Genomic DNA, 20,095 nt, shown 5'->3' with positions numbered 1-20,095 from the left:
AAGCTTTTTTTTTTTTTTTTTTCTTCCCTTTTCCCCCTTTCAAATTCCGGCAGCCCGCTCCCTTAGCCCAACTGGGAGTCCCTCCAAATACATACACACACATAGAGCCCAGAGAGTGAGCCGCAGGCCCACGTCGCAGGCTCAAGGTCCCCGCTGATTGGTTCGACCCGTCCCTCCTCCCCTCCCCGGCAGTGGTTTTCCCACCGCCCCGACCAGCCCTCCGCCCTCCGCGCCCCCGCCCGCGCGGAGCGGAGAGGCAGCCTCAGCCCCTAGTTGCCCCTCCGCGACCGGTGCGCACGCCCCTTCTTTCCATTTTCCCTCCCTTCCCTTGGGCTGCCGCGTGTTTGCTGTTGCCTTTTAGTCTGAGCTCAGCCTACCAATACGTGTAGGGAGAAATCAAGAGCAAGGGAGAGAGGGGGAGAAAGAGGAAAAAAGAGAGAGAGAGAGGGAGGGAGGGAAAAAGAGAGCGAAGGGTGTGAAAAGCTCGAGTGAGAGGCCCCGCCGGGAGAGGGGGGCGGGGGCGGGGGCGGGGGCGGAGGGAGGGCGGCGAGGGCGCGGCCTGGGTCACGTGACGGGATTTCAGTGTTTACATTCGGAGCGGGACAAGCCCACGGCTCTGTCTGCCCGCTCGGGTCCCTTTCGGTTTCATTTCATTTCCGGTGAGGAGCTGAGAGAAGGAGAAGGGAGAGAGCGAGCGAGCTAGCGAACGTGCGAGCGAGCGAGCGCAAGGGGGAGGGGGAGCCTCAGCGAAGCCCGGGAGGCGCCCACAGTGACGGCGCCGCCTGCCCGCCCGCCCGCCTGCTGCCTCCCGGCCTGGCTGCTCGGCTGCCCGGCGCGCGCGGGTTCTGCTGGGCCGGCCGTGAGGCGGCAGCGGCACCAGCGGCAGTCCCCAGTGGCAGTGGGGCCTTCCTTCTCGCTCCCCCGCCTCCTCCTGTCCCTTCCCCTCCCCCTCCGGCTCCCGGTGGCGGGCTCCAGTTCTAGAAGGGGCGACGGGAAGATGGAGGAACTGGTGGTGGAAGTCCGGGGCTCCAATGGCGCTTTCTACAAGGTACTGGTGTTCGCGAAAGGCCCCAGTCTTTGGCCGCTGTTCCCTCCGGGGCCACGGGGCTCCCTCCCTGGGTGTCCTGGGCTCCCGGGGCCCCGGCGCGGGCTGCCCGATGCTTTGGGGAGGGACCGACGGGCTGAGGGAGGGCGGGAGGAGGGGCCCGGGGCCTGGCCGCCGCGCGGTCCCCGCGCCTCCCGGAGGCCCCGGGCACCCGTGGGAACGGCTCGGAAGGTTTTTGTCCCTCGTACCGATTTATTCCCCACTGCTAGAGGGGAAGCCCCGGGCAAGGACGAGCGGGAAGCTGGGGGAGCCGGGGATCGGGGGGCGAGGCGAGAGTGCCGCTCCCTCCTCTTCCTCTCCTCCCCTCCCCTCCCCTCCACTCTCTTTCTCTGTCCCTCCGCCGGTCCGTCTGTCGGTCCGATCCGTTTCTCTGAAATGCCGCCTCCCCCCCTCCCCAGCACCACCGGGTTCCCATCGGCGGGGCAGCCGCGCTCGTGGTGCGTGGCTTTGGCGGAGCGGGCGGCGGGCACTGAGGGGGCTCGGTGAGTCGGTCGGGCCTGGGCCTCGGTGCAAAGGGGACTAGCGGCCACTTTTCGGGGCTGCTCTTTGCCCTGCTGGGTGGGAACCGGAGGTAGCTTCCCTGGTTCCTGGTACGGGGCTGGGAAGAGCAAAGAGTTGGAGTGAGCGCTCTTGCTAGTAAGAAATCGTTATTATTGTTGTTTCTACCTCTCTCTTTGTGCTTTTCAGAACCTCACATTCTCAGTGAGGTTCCACAAAGAGATCTAGGCAGAACATTTTAAAAAGAAGTGGTTAATTTTTTTAGTCTTCGTAGCTACGGTGCCACGTGCGTATTAGGCACTTAATAAATGCTGCTCGAACTGCGTTGGGTTGGATCCTTCTTTTAAAAATCATTAGTTTGTTCAGAAAAAATCATGCGTTCTCTGAAGTATTGGGATGCTCGGGGAAAATACATGCATGGTTCATCTTCAGAAGACATTAGCAACTCTACTTCTTTGTTTTGCCCCAAGACCTAAATTTATGGAACATAAGCTTAAGTAATTTCTGGGATCATAAATGTTTCAAAATACTTTGTTTATGGATTGCAAAATCTGTGGCTATTTATGAAGGTACTAAAAATTCTCCCCTGGGATTTTAAAATAAACATTATTGCCTTTATCATGTAAAAAAAAAAACAAAAAACAAACCCAAAATGTCTTACAGGTTGACTGATACTTAAATTTTAAAAGCAAAATAGGAAGTTTAAAAATAATCCTTTGATTTTTTTTCAGTAATGCATTTAAACAAAGTCACTGATGCTTACTGCCACTTGACCTAGTATTCTGTGAATTCTCATTGCCAGTTTAATGCTGTATCATTTTTTGGAACTAATTCTCAAAAGTTTAAATCCCTCTTTAGTTCAAATTATACTTTTTGATTTTACAGTCTGAAAGTAAGCACCCAAGCACGGAAAAAACAATCCTTTTAATTTTCAAACAAGTTTCATAACCGTACAGGATGAAGACACTTTTGGTTATTCAAAAGTGATGTAATTACTTTAAAATTTGAGAAGTTATACTTATAAAATATGGATTTTATAGAGATGTTGAGGATAAACATATTTCATAACTAAAATGTATTGAATACTCCCAACAAGGCAAAACATATTAGGAAACAGCAATTTGGCATTTACTTTTATAAGTAGTCCCTCTTGCTGGTGGTTTCATATTTGATGTTATTAAGACAAACGGTAGTATGTATTACATTTCTATATTCTATAACTTTTCCTCCTTTGTATAGAACAGCTGTATATAGTAGGATTTTAGAAGCGTGCATATCCTAGTGAATCAGGAGTATCCTTGTTTCCCCTTTGCCTCTCAGTGCAGTGTAGTAGGGAACATCAGTTTGCCAGAGGTGGCATACATCACAGGTATTGACAACTCGATCAAAAAGAGTCTGTTGAACTTTTTCAGAAATGTGTCACCTGCTTTTGAAATTTATAATCGAAATAAAATGCATTGGACAATGTCTCGTTAATGATTTTTTTAAATCAGCATTAGTTTTAAGGGAGGAAAGAAGGCCATATCAGGTTCAGAGGGAAGAAGAGCTACAATATACAATAGAAACATTTCTGTGTTCCTTTTTTGAGTTTCACTTTAAATCTCAAATGATTGGTGTTAATGGAGAAAAGTAGGCAAATGATAGGGAAAAAAAAATTGAGATGTCTATGTTAACCATAATATTGCTGTGTTTCATTAGGAAAAAAAATTTGGTGAACTGTTTCCCAACTATTTGAGGAGAGGTAGAAAAAAAGAAAAAAGGCAAAGGATGAGAAAAAGGAAGATTAAAAAACTAATTTAAAATGAACTAGTCCTGGGAAATGTGTTTATATAGGAGTCCCTATCTTAGGAAAATGTGAAAGAAAAGATCCTTTGAAAAATAGCAAATGAGACAATATTTCAGTGTGATGTTTGAATTCAAATTTTAATAACCAAAACCACCCCATATTTCTAAGGAAATTTTTGAAATCTATTGAACATCTGATTGTAGTTCAAAACTAAATGTAGTTTTTGCAGGTAACAGTCAATTTTATACTTTCTGTAGGAATTACTAAAGAGATTCTGAATGACTAGCTCTGCTTTATGAACCCAGAAAATCTATAAGACGTGCATCTTTGGTTTTCTTTAACCTTCCTTCTAAAGCATGTTAAAAGTTAGATTTAGTAGTGATGAGAGCTATTTTATACCTGGGTATTCTTTTCACTTTTATGCTTGAGTATTCTTTTCTCTAGGAAAAAAATACCACATTGGTTTGATGCCATTTAATCCTAACTTATTTATAGTATAAAAATATTCTGCCCTGTACTTAAGAAAATCCCTGAAATGAGCTACCAAAATGCATAATTGTCAAGTAGTATTTCTGCATGCACCACCCCCCCCCCCCCCCCCCCCCAACCAAGTGCTTCCTATCCAAACTACCAGAGTTCTTAACTTTTTGTGTGTTTTGGACCTCTTTGGCAGTCTGATGAAATCTATAAATTATTTTCAGAATAATGTTTTTAAATGCATTAAATAAAACATACAGGATTACAAAGAAAATCAATTCTATTAAAATAACAATTAAAATGAAAAGAAACAAGTTCACAGACCTAGATTAAGAACTTTTCTTTTAAAGGGTGTTGAAAAGAGCTTGAATGGATTAAATCTCATCCACATAATCAAACTTTTACACTTTAATTTTTCCTGTTCCTTGTTTAATAATAACAGCAACTCATGTATAGATAACGTTTTAGGGCTTCTTGACCAGTTTCCTCAGAACACCTCTGTGACATAGGGAGTTCGAAGAACATTTGATGAGCGTTTCTTTAGGACCAGAGAGATTAAGTGACTTGTCCAGTGGCATCATGCTGGTAACAAGGCAGAAATTCTCGAACAGGTTTCTCCTGACCCTGTCTAGCACTCTTTATACCACACCATGCTGCCTCTTTAATCTGTGACTTGGGATACATACACCCAGAGTACTTTGGATAAAGAGTAGAATTCTTTGAACTATATCTAAAAATCCGACGTCTGATAATTGTTTGGCTATTATAGTCAAGTTCAGTGGTGCTCTACTGTGTATTTGATAATGGAGATTATTTTTAGATTATTGGAAGAGAGGCTTTTCATTTGGTGTATAAGTGAAAATTTACTAAGTTACTTAGACTCTCAGGGGAAAAACTTATTAAGATACTTATAGGATTTTAAAAAATCTACATCACATTAGAAACTAGTGATGAATTCTAACAAAAACTACTTAACATACTAATAATGTTTTCTACTAAAAGTCTAACAGGGTGATCTTTTCTTCATTAAGTAGAAAAAATACATTACCTAATTCTAACAAAATTTAGGACATCATCTTTAACTTCATTAGCATAATTAAAATAATGCTGCCCTTCATATGATGAAGATAATTCTATTGACCAACATCAGGGCATGCATCTTGGATCATTTTTTGCAGTAGTGCCAGTGAGTTACACCGAATCAAGCCTACTCTTACAGCTTTCCTTGTGTCCTCATACCTTGTAAGACCAGGGTTACAGATATAAACTGGATCTCTGAAGTAATATTTCTTTTATGAAGGTAATTGCCCTGAAAATGATAGAGCCCACTACCGTAGCATCAGTAGCATCTATTGAACTAAGATAACTGTCCCAGACTTAATAAGGTATCAACTGATTAAATTCCAGTGAACATATCCTACTTTGCTTATCAGAGGGAATAATTGCATTTAGTTTAGGGGATCTTTTGCTTTGTGGCACTTTGGAAGTATTGATGAAGCACTTGGTTGTTTAGTGCCACTTAAACCATTTCTACTTCTTACCTAGGAGATAGAATTTGAACTATACGAACTTTATCCTGGACATTTTCTTTTAGAATCACAGACTGTTAGATTTATGAAAATGACTTCTACAGTGTCATCCAATTTGTTCCTGGTAGAGGTAGGAAGAAAGACTATGTTTACTGATTCTCAGTCCATTGCTTATCTCACTACTCACATCATACTGACATTCCTTTAATTTTTTATCTGAAGGCTTATTGCTGTAATCTTTTTAGGCTTTGGAAAAAAAGTGTAAGCATATCTAGACATCTTCACCCTAGCAGTGCTGCCAAAATTTGTAGTAGCATGCAGTTGTTAAATTAGACATTCATAATGATGGTGGTACTAGATAGTTTAAAAATCTTTCATAATAAATTTTCCATAGGAGGCTGTAGGGCTGAGGGTGGTCCAGGGACGACTTGGGTTTGCTTTGTGTGCCTTGGAATATGCAGTGGAAAACTGAGTTCGTTTCAGAACAAAACAAAACACTAAGTAACAATGTGCCAGGGAATGAACTGTGGTCAGAAATTCTTTTGTATTTATTGTATTCTCCCCTTATCAGTTGTTCATCCTCTTGAAAAGTGTTTTAATACATGCTCAAGATATGACTATATAGAACAGTGAGGCTTGTTTTTATGTATTTCGTGAAATGCCTTTACTTTATAGTGATTTCATATGAGAGAGAGAGGGAGAATACTCAGTTTGTAGTCTAGAGATGTGGGTGCAAGACCTATTTCTGCTATTAGCTATGTGAATACAACAGGCTACTTTACCTCTCCTCCATTTCCTTATCTATAAAATGAGGTTAATAAAAATACTTTCATTACCCTATCTCAAAGGGTTGCTATAAAGAAAGCCAAAATTGATGTTCCTTAGGGAACAACATCAAACTATGGACTATTATTTTCTGTCCTTATCCTCTTACCTTGGGGTTCTTCATCTTTTTTGATAACACAAGATTTCTTTTGACTATATGGTGAAAACTTCCTTTTCTCAGAATAATATATTTAAATCCATAAAATAAAGCACGGGTTTACAAAGAAAACCAATTATATTGAAATACAATTATCAAAATAAGGTCATCCTTTGTTATACTGCTTAGTTTTTGTAATACTGGCATTCCAGTTCCATTCCATTAGTCTCTTATCAAGGATATTACATGATACTTTGTTTTCTAGAATAAATAATTATAGCGTTAAATATGTTGTTTTTAGGAAATGAAGATGCCCTAATGATAATGGTGGAATAGTATTGTTGCTCTTTGAAATTTTTTTTTCCAGGCTTGGCTATTGGTTTGCATTAAGGTGATCAAAGTTTCTCTTGTGTCTAGCCCCTCCTTTGTGTGAGACAGCTCACTAGAAATAGGGGTGGGGTACATGGTATAACCATGAAAGAGGCTTTTTCCCCTGGGGAGGGGGCAGTTCACATTTGGCACATTTACTTCATTAACATCATGCTTCAGTTCCTTGGGCTGATCAGCTTCAGTATTACAATCATTTCTATTTTCATCCTTTCCTCTTCTTTGCCCCTTTTTTCAAATCCAAAAAGAATATATCTCTCTCTATCTAGGAATCACATAGTGTATATACTTGGATATATTTTCTCCTCAATGACAATATGAGTTCTTTCTTGATTTCATATTCTGTCTCTGCCTTGTAATGGAAATTTATCATCATCCTCAAATTTCTCTCTTTACATCTTAATCCAGATTCATTAGGATTCTGAATCTCAGGATTCAATATCTTATACAGAAGCAATCCTCTTTTTTATTTGTATTTTAATACCTATAACCTCTTTGTGCTTTTAAAGCTTATATTGATATCTTTTGCTTTTATATTACTGTCATTTCCAAGTAGATCCTTCTCCCTCAGAGAGCCTTCCCTTATAGCAAAGAATGAAAAAAAAGGCAGTTTAACAAAATTAGCCAACACACTGACCAAGTCTAATATTATATGCAGGGAGGGTTTCATACTTGTGGTCCCCTACCTCTGAAATGAAGAAAGGAAGGTGCCTTCTCATATCTCTTTTTTGGGGCCAACCATGATCATTTATAATTTCAAAGCATTCAGTTTCATTTGTTGTTTTAGTTGTGTATATTGTTTTCCTAATTTTCTTTATTTCAATTTTCTTCTGTTTATATATGTTTCATTATGCTTCTGTGTTCTTCATGTTTATTGTTTCATACAGTGTAGTAATATTCTATTACATTAATATTCCACAGTTTGTTTATCTGTTCCCCAGTTGATCAGCATCTACTTTACCCATCCTCCAGTTCTTTGTGCCTACAAAAAAGTTCTGCATATATTTTGGTGTATATGGGACCCTTCTATCATTGATCGCCTTGTAGTATAACCTATAATCTTGATAAAGTGGACTTATACCCTCATATCTTTTTTGGGGGGGTGCATATTAGTGTTTGCACATACAAGGAATATTGATTTTTTTTAACTACTTTTTGCAAAACCTGCCACACTTTAATAAAAATGTGATCTCGCTGATATGGGTTTTCCTTCAACCAGTACAGTCCATCTGTGCTTTCTTATCTTAAGCGATTTTTGTCCATACTCTTCCATGAATCTTCAAACATGCTAGAGGCCTTCCTCTGGATCTTTGAATATTTTATGTATACCAGTGCAGCCAGCAGTGTGCTGGTTAATGTTTTAACAACCAGCTCGGGGAAAAATGAACACACAGCACACTTTTAAGTTTAATCTGCATTATTAACGTTTTCTCCATCACTTTAAGTCTAGACAGTCAGCAAAACAATAAATCAAGCGCTGGTTTGTAGCATTTACCTATTCCTGAGTGTAAATGCTCACATAGAAAATTTAACAATCAGCTATCTGAGCTGGCTCCAGCACATGTCTGAGTGCAGCACTCTACTATCACTTGCTACTTTACCAGACTCTCTTTTGGGACATAACATTTCAAAGATAATACAACTTTTACACTTTTGTGTGCAAGTCATCATAGATAATTTGTTGTAGTGTATGTTTTCCCACTGTGTGTGTTTCTATTACTGTTTGACTTGGAGTTCTGATTTTTCAGAAATTGAAGTGTTTCATGATTTAGAACTTTTTGCATCACAACAAGAATGAGATGCAGCTATTTCTCTTCTTCATTTTCAGTTATGAGTGCTGCTCATTGTCCATATGTAGTATCTGTTGAAGATACATTTACTAACTCAATTGGCCGTCTAACTGCATGCCATAATCTGAGCTATATAAAATTTCCATCCACTTGGCTTCTCCTGTGGGGGTTGCTAGGCTGATCTCTATCAAGTGGTTGCAGATCTCATTGAGGAGACTCTGCAGTGTTTTGGGACTTGATGCAATCAGCACAATGTCATCTCTAAATAAGTGTCTTAATCACCTCATTATCTATAGGGAATGCCTTTTCAATCTGGATTTTGAACAGGACATACTCTTGACAGTGGCAAATACTTTCAGCAAGTATGTGTCTTTTCTGTTTTATTTGTCCGCTTCCCTGTTTTCTGCCTCACTTAGTAGTAGATCATTGAATGATGTTCTCTGCATATACCAAGGGATCTTGTACAGATTAGAAAGTAAATACTTGGGTTGGTGGCAATTAATGACCTCTTGGTTGCTTTTTTGAATATTAATACCTTTGTTGATTTTTCTTTCCCCCAATTTTTTCTTCTTTGATGTAACTTGGAAATCATTACTTGAGTACCTGTGAAACAAGGTAAATTGAAAAATGACTAGTTTGGAGGGAGCCATTCTGCTAGAAGTAGGAAGGAGATAGATGAAGAGCATGTTAACAGAAAGAATTTTTATGGCAGGCAACTCAGAGACCATCTATCTACTTTAGCCCAGGCTCGAACAACAATCCTGTCTGTAGCTTATCTAAAGAAGTGGGCTTCCAGTCTTTGTTTAAAGATCCTAGTGAGAGGAAACTTGTACCTCCCAGAACAGCCTCATTTCACTTTTAGATAGGCCTAAATGTTAGGAATTTTTTTCCCTTTTTATCAAGTCTTAATCCATCTTTCTCCAACTTCAAACCCTTGATTTAACTGTTCTCTAAACCCTAAAAAGAGCAAATCTGACACCTCTTTTGTATGATAGCCTTCTATATACTTGAACACAATTATCATGGCCCTCCCTTATGTCTTTACTAGATTAAAAATCTAGTTCCTTCCTACTTTCCCAAGCTATAATAATGGGTTGTTTTTAATGCGCTAAGGGATAATTCCTCATTCCCTGTTATCATGCAGTATTTGCCTTGACTAGGAAAAATACTGTCTTCCAAATAGGTTAGTCCCTATTCGCCCAAAGCAGCCAAGATGGTAGCTAGCATCATCTAAGGGGATGTTCCTTAACCAAAGTTGCCTTTAAATAAATTTGCTACTTTCTGAATTAAGCTCTAATGTCATCCTTGGCTACTAGTTGATGTCCACCCTCTCTTAATAGTTTCTTAATTGGTTTTCCTGTCTGTAGGCTCTCCCTGCAACAATAGATTCTCCACATAACAGTTGAAATAATCTTCCTAAAGCATGCATCTGACCCTATTATCACCCTATTCTTAAAAGCCTAGGGTAAAATATAAACTTGGTAGCTTGACACATAAGACCCCTCTGCAAGCTGGTGCTAACCTCACCTACCCTTTCTAGCTCTTTCTAACATTGCTGCATGTACTCCGTGCAAAACTGAACTATTTGCTGTTCCTCCAATCTGACCTATGCATTAGCACAAGCCATACCTTATGCATGGAACACACTTTGTCCTTATCTTTGCACTTTAGGATTCGATTCAATTCAATTGAGACATTTATTATTCATCTTCTGTGTATGTGGCATCATGCTTCTCCTTATTTTAAGGTTAAGATCAGGTTCCCTCCTTTTGAAACCTCCCTGGAATTCTTAACCAATTCCTACCTGTCCACAGTTTTTGCTACTACTTACTTGTCAGGGTCCACTGGAAGCAGAGACTTTTTATCCAGTGAGTGAGTGGGGGTAGAGCTATTATGGAGGGAGCCACATGACAAGGACAGGAAGACAGTGTGTTACTGTTGAGAAGGAATTACAAAGCATGATGCATATTCAGTGTGGGGATGAGGATAGAGACTGTACCCGTGATTTTATTGGTATAGGGAACTCAGAGGTGAGAAACTCCTGCTAATTCAGGTTGGTACCTTCTCTGCAAATTAGAATCTTAGAGAGTTGCCTAGAGCACTGAGAGGTTAAATGACTTATGTCCAGGATCACGTAACTGGTATGTATCTAAGGTGGGATTTGAACCCAGATCTTCCTGACCCAAAGGCTGAGTTTCTATTCACTATAAGTAGTTTATTGGGGAAGTTGTCTGCCCATCCCCATTCTTCAGGAGGATCTGTAGAATTTTTCTATGTAGGCTTTCTCCAGGCAGTCAGCCTAGTGACAAAATAAACTTCTAACTTGTTTTCCTTATTTGTAGCAAGTAATCAATCAGCAGGCTTTTAATTAGTGCCTTTTGTTTGCAAAGCCCATAAGGTTGGTAGGTAGAAGAGCATAAATTTGTAATCAAAAAGGGGGAAATTCCAGAGCTAGAGATTTTAAGAGTAGAGTAGTAGTTCTGAGTGGTGATAAAGATTAAGGTGTGGCATTGTGTTGAGAAGCTGAAATGGACCCGATCTGGAGACTTATATGTGTGTACATCAAAACCAAACGTTTTGGGGGAAATTATTGAGTTCTTCTCCTGTGTGCAAATGTGGTTTAATGGTAAATGGTTGTTAGTTTCAAATCATAAATTTCACCGTCTTAAATGTGAAAGAGAAAGATTAGATAATTAGCAATTCAGACAAAATGCAAGTCCTTATGTCATATATTAGAGATGGATACATAAGTAAATAAAAGTTCCTGCCCTCAAGGAACTTGCATTCTACTAGGGGGAAACAACATATACACAGATATCACTTATATTCTATTTAAGTGATGTCGAGATTAAAGTATTATTAGAAAGTTCAGAGAGGGTGCAGGTAACTTGGACAATAAAGAAAAGAGAAGAGAGAATTTAGAGAGGAGAGAGGACCAGGAAAATGTGTCATTTCTGAAGCCAGTATTATATGTGTAGCAGTGATTACTACAAGTAAATCTAAGGTGTCACAGATTGCCTTTTGTTCACTTTGGATTCTAATATCTAGGGAGAAAGGAAAATACACAGGGGAAGAGCAAAGGAGAGTATGAATTAATACTGTAGACTCATTAGGGAAGGAGTTAGAGCTATGAATGAGGAAACTTAACTTGATGTGACTCATTGAGTTTTTGTGATAGGTTGATAGGGCTGTGAAACAGTGCACTACTGAATACTCTAGCATCTTATTTTCAATGGATTTAGCATTTTGGCATCTTCCTTGGTACTTCTCTTTTGATTATTTCATTGCTCACTAGTACCTTTTTCACAGGCTGGACAGAGGGGGAAAAAAGATGGTAAAATTCTCTACCTAGAAATAAAAAAGTCCAATTCTCCTAATTGTACTTAATTGATGACCACTGATCTCCGTTGGGCTTACTGTTAGAGTAAAATTTAGGATTTGGTGACACAATTTAGTGTGCTATTTTAAAATTAATATGCAAAATACATTCAGAATTCATCTGATGCTACTAACCTAGTTCTTTTTCTCTTTCTGAACTAGACTTTGACGTTTTCTCTATCTACAAAGACTTAAATTCCTTAACTTTTTCCTTTCTAATATTGGTAGTATTAATATAGCCTTATAAATAAATACAAAAAGTTTTGCAGGTGAATTTTTTTTAGTGAGGCAGTCGGGTTCAAGTGACTTGCCCAAGGTCACACAGCTAGTACTTGTCAAGTGTTTGGTCTGAGACCGGATTTGAACTCGGCTCCTCTTGACTTCAGGGCCAGTGCTTTATCCACTTCGTCACCTAGTTGCGCCGGTGAATTCTTATCTTATTATTTAATTATCATTAAAATAACCATAATACCAACCTTTTTTGAAATAGAAGGCAATCTATTGGTGTGTACTGTTTATTAGATTACTTTTGTATATTTGATCAAGTCCTCTTCTATTATCAATTATTATTAGAGATGTGTTTTCCTGGGGAAAAAAAATATGACCCCAAAGCATAATTATACTCATGAACTTAAATACATAAAAAAATGAACTTGCTAAAAAGATGTTTACTTAAAAATTGCATGTAATCTCTGATGTTTTTAAGATAATCAGCTCTACTGGGATAGCCTACTTTATATAAGATAAAAAGAGTTTAGCCGCAGTTGCTTGAGTTCAATACTTTCATGGACTTGTGATCTCATAATTGCTGGCTTTCGCTCAATTAGAACAGATCATCACCTATTGAAGTCTTTTTCTCCCTATTCTTCCACATTAGAACTACTCTTTGTGTAACTGTCCTTTTCTTCAGGGGTTCTTAACCTGAAGTCTATGAACCTGTTTAAAAAATATTTTTGATAATTGTATTTCAACATAATTGGCTTCCTTTGTAGTCTGTGTAGTTTGTTTTGTAAATAAAAAATATTCTGAGAAGGGGTCCCTAGGCTTTATCAAACTGCTAAGGATGATGAGGGCTGGGGGTGGGGACTAGGGTTATCCAAACTCTAGAAAGGTAAAGAACCCCTGATCTCAGTATTCTTGCTTTTTAAGGCTGCCACTGGAGCACTCAAACTGTCAATATTTGTGTCAAATACCCTCATTTACTAGTCCTATATTTCCTTGGTGGTATGCCATTCATTGGAGATGTCCTACCACAGTGACATACAGAAGAATCCATGCAGCTACATGTTGACTTAGAATACCACATGTGAACATCATGTATGCTCCATTGTATTTTTATTTATTTTTGTTTTTTCCAATTACTTTTTAATGTAGGGCAGGCTTTACTGAGGAGATTTGCAGCCTGCCGGTTGTGTGTGGAGGCCCACCATGCACCTTTTTATTGCCCTTTGACTGAGCCAAAAGGTGAACTTAGAAATTGTGGTGTCCCCAAAGATGGACCCATTGCTGGTAGAGCATATGTGTATAAAAGGTGGGTTTTTGCTTTGCTTAACAGCCTGGGATCATTAAAATGACTGTGATTTCTCTACTGGGTTCCATCTAGTTCTTTTCTTCCTGTTCATTTCTGGGCCCAGCTGGTTGTCCCTTTGTATCATCTACCTAAAGTATATATACTCACTTGATTGACCTGCCATCCACCTATATGTCATTATCTGAACAATAGGTGCTTTCCAGACATTTTGTTTTTCCTGTATGGATTGGTAGGTCAATGTCTTTGGCATATAATGTACATCTCTTTAAGGAGTCACTGCAGTGTATCAGGGCTTGATACTGATGAAGAAAAACCTGGGCTTTACAGTTTCTAGAGAATCCCTCTTCTGATTTGACCTTGGGAAGGTATTTTTTATCACATCGAGAAACACCTTTTGTAAGCATACATGTACGTGTTTTATTCTTAGTTTGAAGTTGATAATTAGAGTTAATGATTATGTAATAATTATTTATTGGGAATCTTATATGATCTTAACATGAATGAAACACATCTTGATGGAGGAGAGCCTTTAAAGGTTATATTTTAGAGTTTTAACAAAAAAGCAATTAACTTTTTGATCTCGATGGCTTCTAAACTAAATTTAATTTGACATCGTTTTTAGAGCATATTTAGGGTTGCTATTTTTGCTTCTGTCACTAAGGATATATAGGCGGAGATGCTATCACCAATTGATTATCTCAAGCTTATAAATAAATGGCAGTGTAAAATCCAAACAGTCCTTCATGTCCTACCAACTGTATTTTCTTTTTACTTTCATTTGTTAAGATAGTCATGCATCTTGCATGTTAGTTATTACATATTTACATATTGACCATGGTGTGCTGGAACCATATTCTATTCTTTGAGGGTGTTTACCGTATAAATTCTGAGGTAGAAAGCATTGCTTATCCAGAGTTTTCCTTTTTTCCCTTGTCTTTCCACTATCAACAAACATTCTTAAAGCACCTACTATGTGCCAGGCACAGGGGCCAGTATTTCTTGATGGTAACCAGTGGGATCTAAAATGCACCCAAATTTCTGAAGCTGATTGATTTATTACACTGAATATTACTACTAGTCTTTGAAAACGTTTTGACATTTTAAAAAGTGAACAAACATGTCGAGAACATAATTATGACCTCACTTGACTTTGAGACTTTAATAAATCATTAGCCTTTTGCTGTCATATTATGGCTATTGTACATTTGTCTATCCAGTGCAGTCAATCAGTAAATATTAAATACTGGCTGATGTGCCAGGCACTGTGCTAGGTGCTGAGGATAAAAAAAAAAAACGTTGAACATTGCTGTCATCATTTCAGACCATCTTCTTGTTGGCGCTATCCCTTAGAAATAAGCCTTTATTCTAGTGCTAATATCCTTATTCTTAACCAGACCAGTCCTCAACATTTTCCACTCATGCCTGCTCTCCCCCTCTCCTTATACACCATCATCTCTTAGGTTCCTATGTCCTTTTTTTAAATTTACCTGTCATTTCAGTGGTGTAAGGAGGAGCATCCTTCTACAATGCAGATCTTCACCATCTTTATGTACCTCATGCTCTTAGGGAGTTGCTGGGGGACACTGAGAGGTGAAATTTGTTGCTCAAGGTCACACAGTCAGTATATGTCTGAGATGGAACTTGAACCTAGGTCTTCCCCATTCTGAGGCTGGCTGGCTCTCTATCTCTACTATGCCATGCTACCTCTAGTTCCTGTTTGTAGTGTATTTAAATTTCTAATAGCTCTTTTTGTTAAGTAGCTGTCTTCCTTGCTTTAAAAAATTATTAGTGTGGAATAATTCACATTTTTAAAGTACTTTAAGATTTGTAAAATGCTTTCTTTTAACAATGCTGAGGTAGAACAATCAGCTCTTACAGTGCTATTTGCTATATAGGACATATACTCTCACATATTGTCCATGAGTGAGTTAAGAAAACAAAAAACAAAAACTTGACTGAATGTCGTGTAGTATTTTTTTTTTAATTAAAATCTTAGCTGCAGTTCTTGTGATACTTATAACTTCTTATGGCTCTGGAGAATTGCATTTAGATTTATGAATTGAATAATAGTTTTCTGAATTTCTTTGAACATAGATTGAATATTAATACAAGATCATCTTGGAAAGAAATGGGGATTTTTTTTAAACATGATTCGTTATGTTGCTTGTTTTCTTAATGTTTATCCTTGCATCCTTGATGTTAATGACAATGACAATTTAGCAACAGAAGTCTACCAGAGATGACCTATCTATATATGGAAGCATTCATTTAAAAATGAATTTGAAATGGAGACTTAAAAATAACATCTTCAACGAAACAATTTCAGAGACAATAATTTTGTGGAAGACAATGGATGAGACAACACCTGATCATAGTGAATAATTTTTGTTAGCATTTTATTAGAGATTTTTGAATTGATGCTCATTAATACTATTGATCTGTAGTTCTTTTTCTTGGCCTTATCCTTCCCTGGTTTAGTTAATAACACTATATTTGTGTGGGGAAAGGAATTTGGAGTGCTTTATCAATTTTGAGAAAATAGAATTCTGTAAATCTGGACCAAGATTCCCCTCTCTTGGGCATTCTTTAATAATTAGTTCAGTTTCCTTTTCTGAAATAGGATTTTTTAAGTTCTCTTGAATATTTTATATTCTTGTAGGTAGCCCTATTTTTCTTTTAAGTTTTTGATTCTGCTTACCTACAACTGTATTGTAGGTTCTTACAATTCTTTTAATTTCTCCAAGCTCCACTTTGTCCATTTTTAATTTTGTTTGACTTTCCTACCTCTGTTTTTAATCAGTTTGGCCAAAGGTTTAATAATTTCATTAATCTTCAGAGAATCAACATTTAGTTTTATTAGTTCTGTAGTCTTTGTTTTCCAATTTATCCTTTTCTCTAATTTTTGAGATTTCTTCTTATGTACTTATTTTGGGTTTATTTGTTGGCTTTCTAACTTTTTATTGCATATTTAGTTCATTAATCCTTTTTTTCTGTTTTGTTCATGTATGTTCTCAGGGATATAGTTTGTCCTCTGAGGACTCTTTAGGCTGTGTCCTAGAACTTTTGGTATGTTGTCTCATCATTATCATTGTCTTCCACAAAATTATTGTCTCTGAAATTGTTTCGTTGAAGGTGTTATTTTTAAGTCTCCATTTCAAATTCATTTTTAAATGAATGCTTCCATATATAGATGGGTCATCTCTGGTAGACTTCTGTTGCTAAATTGTCATTGTCATTCATCATAAGTAAATCACACTGATTAATGATGGAATTTTTTCCATAGTAAGATTGCCATTGTTTCAGTATTGTTGGTAATGATAATAGTTGATAATGGTTTTGACTCTGTCAAACTGTTGCTTTAAAAAAAAAAAGCGTGGTTCCATGATTTCCTGTTAAGGTTTGTAACTAATTTGATTATAAGAACAAACTTTATACAAATTGAGTTATTTGAAATTTGTTTGTAATAGTGATAAAAAAATGTTCAGAGCTAACCTAGAGTTTTGTTTTATTTTCCTGACCTTTAATTAGATAGTATGTGTCTTTTGAATTCTCCTTTTTTCCTCCTGATTGACTTGTAAGTTCAATTTTCTGGAGATTTTTCTCTTGTTTAAGAAGATTCTCTACTTGGAAAAAGCTTTCTATTTCTTTTTCCTAGGAATCATACATAGCCTTTGATACTGCCTTTAGAAATGCTAGGTTTACTTGGATAGATTTTTAGATTTTAAATATAGAATGATATTTCAACTAAAAAGCTTCATACCGAGTATAAAAAGTCACTAGCTCAGGAAGTGAGCTAGCTGGCACTGGGTTATGGTGGAAGGATACGTTGGCAGAAGTTAGACTAGTGAGTGACCAGAAGGGAATTCATATCCACCCTAAATAATTCTACATAGTACATGTTCCCCGCTTTGTTCAAACCACTCTCTATCTCCATTATTGTTATCATTATTTTCCCAGACCATGATTTCATCCATTTGGGAATTTTATGTTGTGGAAATTCCTTCCACTAATGTAGATTGACACATCCTCTGTGACCTTTTAGTCCTGGAGAGTTTTTCAGGACACTGACTTGCCTGTGGATCACATAGTATGTGTGAGGCAGTATTTAAATCCAGATCTTGATTTCAAGTCCTCTCTTCAATGAAAAATATGAAAAATATAAAAAATTAGGTTGGGGAGAGATCAGTTTGTAAATGTCCCATTACTTTCAAAATTTTTTTTTTACTGTTGTCTTCCTCTTCATGATAGTCTGAGTAACACGAATGCCTACCAAATGGAAAACCAACATGCCTTTTTCTAGTAGGTACTCAGTTGGCCTTTGAAGCCACTGCAAGCTTTTGCTGTTGAAGCAAATGAAGTTATACTGCAAAGGAGTGCAGAGTGAATCGAAGTGCATGGTATCTTCCATCTGTTCTCTTTAGCTAAAGCAATTTTAAATTCCCCGTGACTATCCATGGAGGTGGAGTTAAAATTAAGCTGTACAGGGTTGAATTTGCCCTTACCAGTGCCAAGTTTATATCACTCAATCTTGAACTGAGGTAAGTGTTGTACATGTCCCCAAGAGGGTCATAGAAAAGACTTATCTTACTATTATAGTCTCCTAAATTGGACTATATATTACAAATGGTTTCTATTTTTTAGAATAATTTTTATTGATTTTTTTGTTGTTTTTTATTTGTCACATTTCCCTCATGTGTCCCTCCATCCCTTAAAATAAAGAATAAAACAGAGAAGGAAAAACACAGTATGGGAAAACTAACCTACACATCCAAGAAGTCCGACATTTGCAGGTCCTCCACTTCTGCACAGAAGGCAAGGAGGTGTTTTCTGTACATGCTCAACTTTTACATGGGTTTGAAGAATGTCTGTTCATTCAAATCAGAGAAATGATGAGCTCAGAAGTTATCTGCAATGTACTTTGCGATTAGATTGTTTTAAGTGTACACACTTGTATCGTAAATCTAAATTATAATGGCAAGGAGGCTTCTTTCCAGGAACTCTTTTCATTACAATTTTTTACTTCAGTGGTGTCTAGCATTGTTGTGAAGGAGGCTGTAGGGACTTTAGCCGGAGTACTGCTCTTTTTCACTTCGCCATTGACCTTAGCTCAAAAGTGATTAATAGTTCATTGTAGGCCCTTGAACTAGTATTGAACTTCTGGTGGAAGCCTGACACACCTATAAATGCCCATCATCTGTTATCAGCACCCATGATTGGTGGTTTAGAAATATCAGGCTCTCTTTATTTGGCACAGAAGGGTCTCCCTATTTGTATATCTCTTAACATTTTGGGGAGAAATATAGTAGAAAGGTCAAGATATGATTTGCTTATTAAAGTTGAATTGTCAAATGAGTAATTTCTGGGTATTCAGTTATGTTCTCAATCTCATTATATGGCCAACTCTCTTATTCAGAGGTGAACTATTCAGTTTTCCTTATCCATGTTACTGGATTGTCTTTTTCCCACATTATTCTTCAAAGGTTAAAAAAAAATAACTAAAAACATTTCAAGTAAGAAGGAGCATGAGGGGGCAGCTAGGTGGTGCAGTGGATAGAGCAGTGGCCCTGGATTCAAAAGGACCTGAGTTCAAAACTGACCTCAGACACATAACACTTATTAGCTGTGTGACCCTGGGCAAGTCACTTAACCGCAATTACTTAAAAAAACAAGCCAAAAAAAAAGGAGCATGACCTTAAATGGCTCACCAGATTATTTTAAGGTTTTATTCATTCCTTTATCTTTTGTTTGATTACATGATATTTAAAGACCTTTCTGTACAGCTGCATAATTTCTTCTGCCTATACATAGTTTTCAGTAATTTGTGGCACATTTTTTTACAACTACTTTGAATAATCCAGAGTTTAATTTTAATCAAATTTTTAAAAAATATTTTTTACAAGTTCTTTTGAGAGTTACTCTTTTTAAAAAGCTATTTTGGCTTTTTGATATTACTCTGTTTGCTAATAAGCATTCCTGTCAAAGTTCTGAAATATAATCTTAAAGTATTTGCTGGGAAATTAATCTAGGTTTATTCTTGCTCGTTCTTAATGATCATCTTTCTAGTTCTCCCAGCTTGCAACCTTAGAGTCATTCTGAACTCTCCCCTTCCTCCCCACTTCCAGTCCAATCCATTACCCAGCCTTGTTCATTCTACCCTATAACATCTCTATCCACCCTGATGACCACAAGCCTGATTCAAATCCTCATCTCCCACATTGCTAGAGTTTTCTAATCAGTCTCCCTGCTTTCAGGCTTTCTTCTCTCCTGTGGTTTTTTGACATAGCACAGAAATTGATATTCCTAAGGTCAGAAACATACATCGTGCACACAGGTAAGAAATATTAAAATGTGTGCCATGTAGTTTGTGGGAGAAGAAGCTTAACTGATGTTGAGGAAAGGCTTCAGTGTAGGCAGTGGCAGGCAAACAGGTGCCAGAGCACAGGTCTGACCACTTCATTTTGCTGCTCAAGAAAAGCTTTGGTGGCTCCCTATTTCTTCTAAGAGAAAATGCAGATTTCTGTTTGGTTTTTAAAGCACATCCCAATCTGGCTCCAGTCTATCTTTCCAGGCTTAATTTTACATTACTCCCAGAATATACATTCTCTTTCAGCCAAACTGGCCTACTTGTTATTCCCTGTAAATGGCATTACATCCATTGCCTATGTCAGGACTGTTGCACAGGCTGCCCTTCA

At 38.0% G+C, this 20,095-nt stretch overlaps 1 protein-coding gene across 8 annotated transcripts in view; it reads left to right on the top strand.

Moving 5' to 3' along the window:
• Positions 1-844: 844 nt before the first annotated feature.
• FMR1 (fragile X mental retardation 1) overlaps positions 845-20,095 on the top strand; it is a 57,854-nt gene continuing 38,603 nt past the window's right edge. For 6 of the 8 annotated variants that reach the window (XM_027847196.1, XM_027847197.1, XM_027847198.1 and 3 more), the window contains exon 1: positions 845-1,048. In XM_027847196.1, the coding sequence (XP_027702997.1) occupies positions 998-1,048 (51 nt within the window). In that variant the 5' untranslated portion in view covers positions 845-997. The remainder of the gene's footprint in view (positions 1,049-20,095) is intronic. The other 2 variants (XM_027847200.1, XM_027847199.1) reach the window with 1 other exon arrangement.

This window comes from Vombatus ursinus, unplaced genomic scaffold (genome assembly GCF_900497805.2).
Source record: "Vombatus ursinus unplaced genomic scaffold, bare-nosed wombat genome assembly UNPS02015358.1, whole genome shotgun sequence".
NCBI classification, from domain to species: domain Eukaryota; kingdom Metazoa; phylum Chordata; class Mammalia; order Diprotodontia; family Vombatidae; genus Vombatus; species Vombatus ursinus.
The sequence above is the reverse complement of the archived record's forward strand: the minus strand, read 5'-3'. Positions and strand labels throughout refer to the sequence as shown.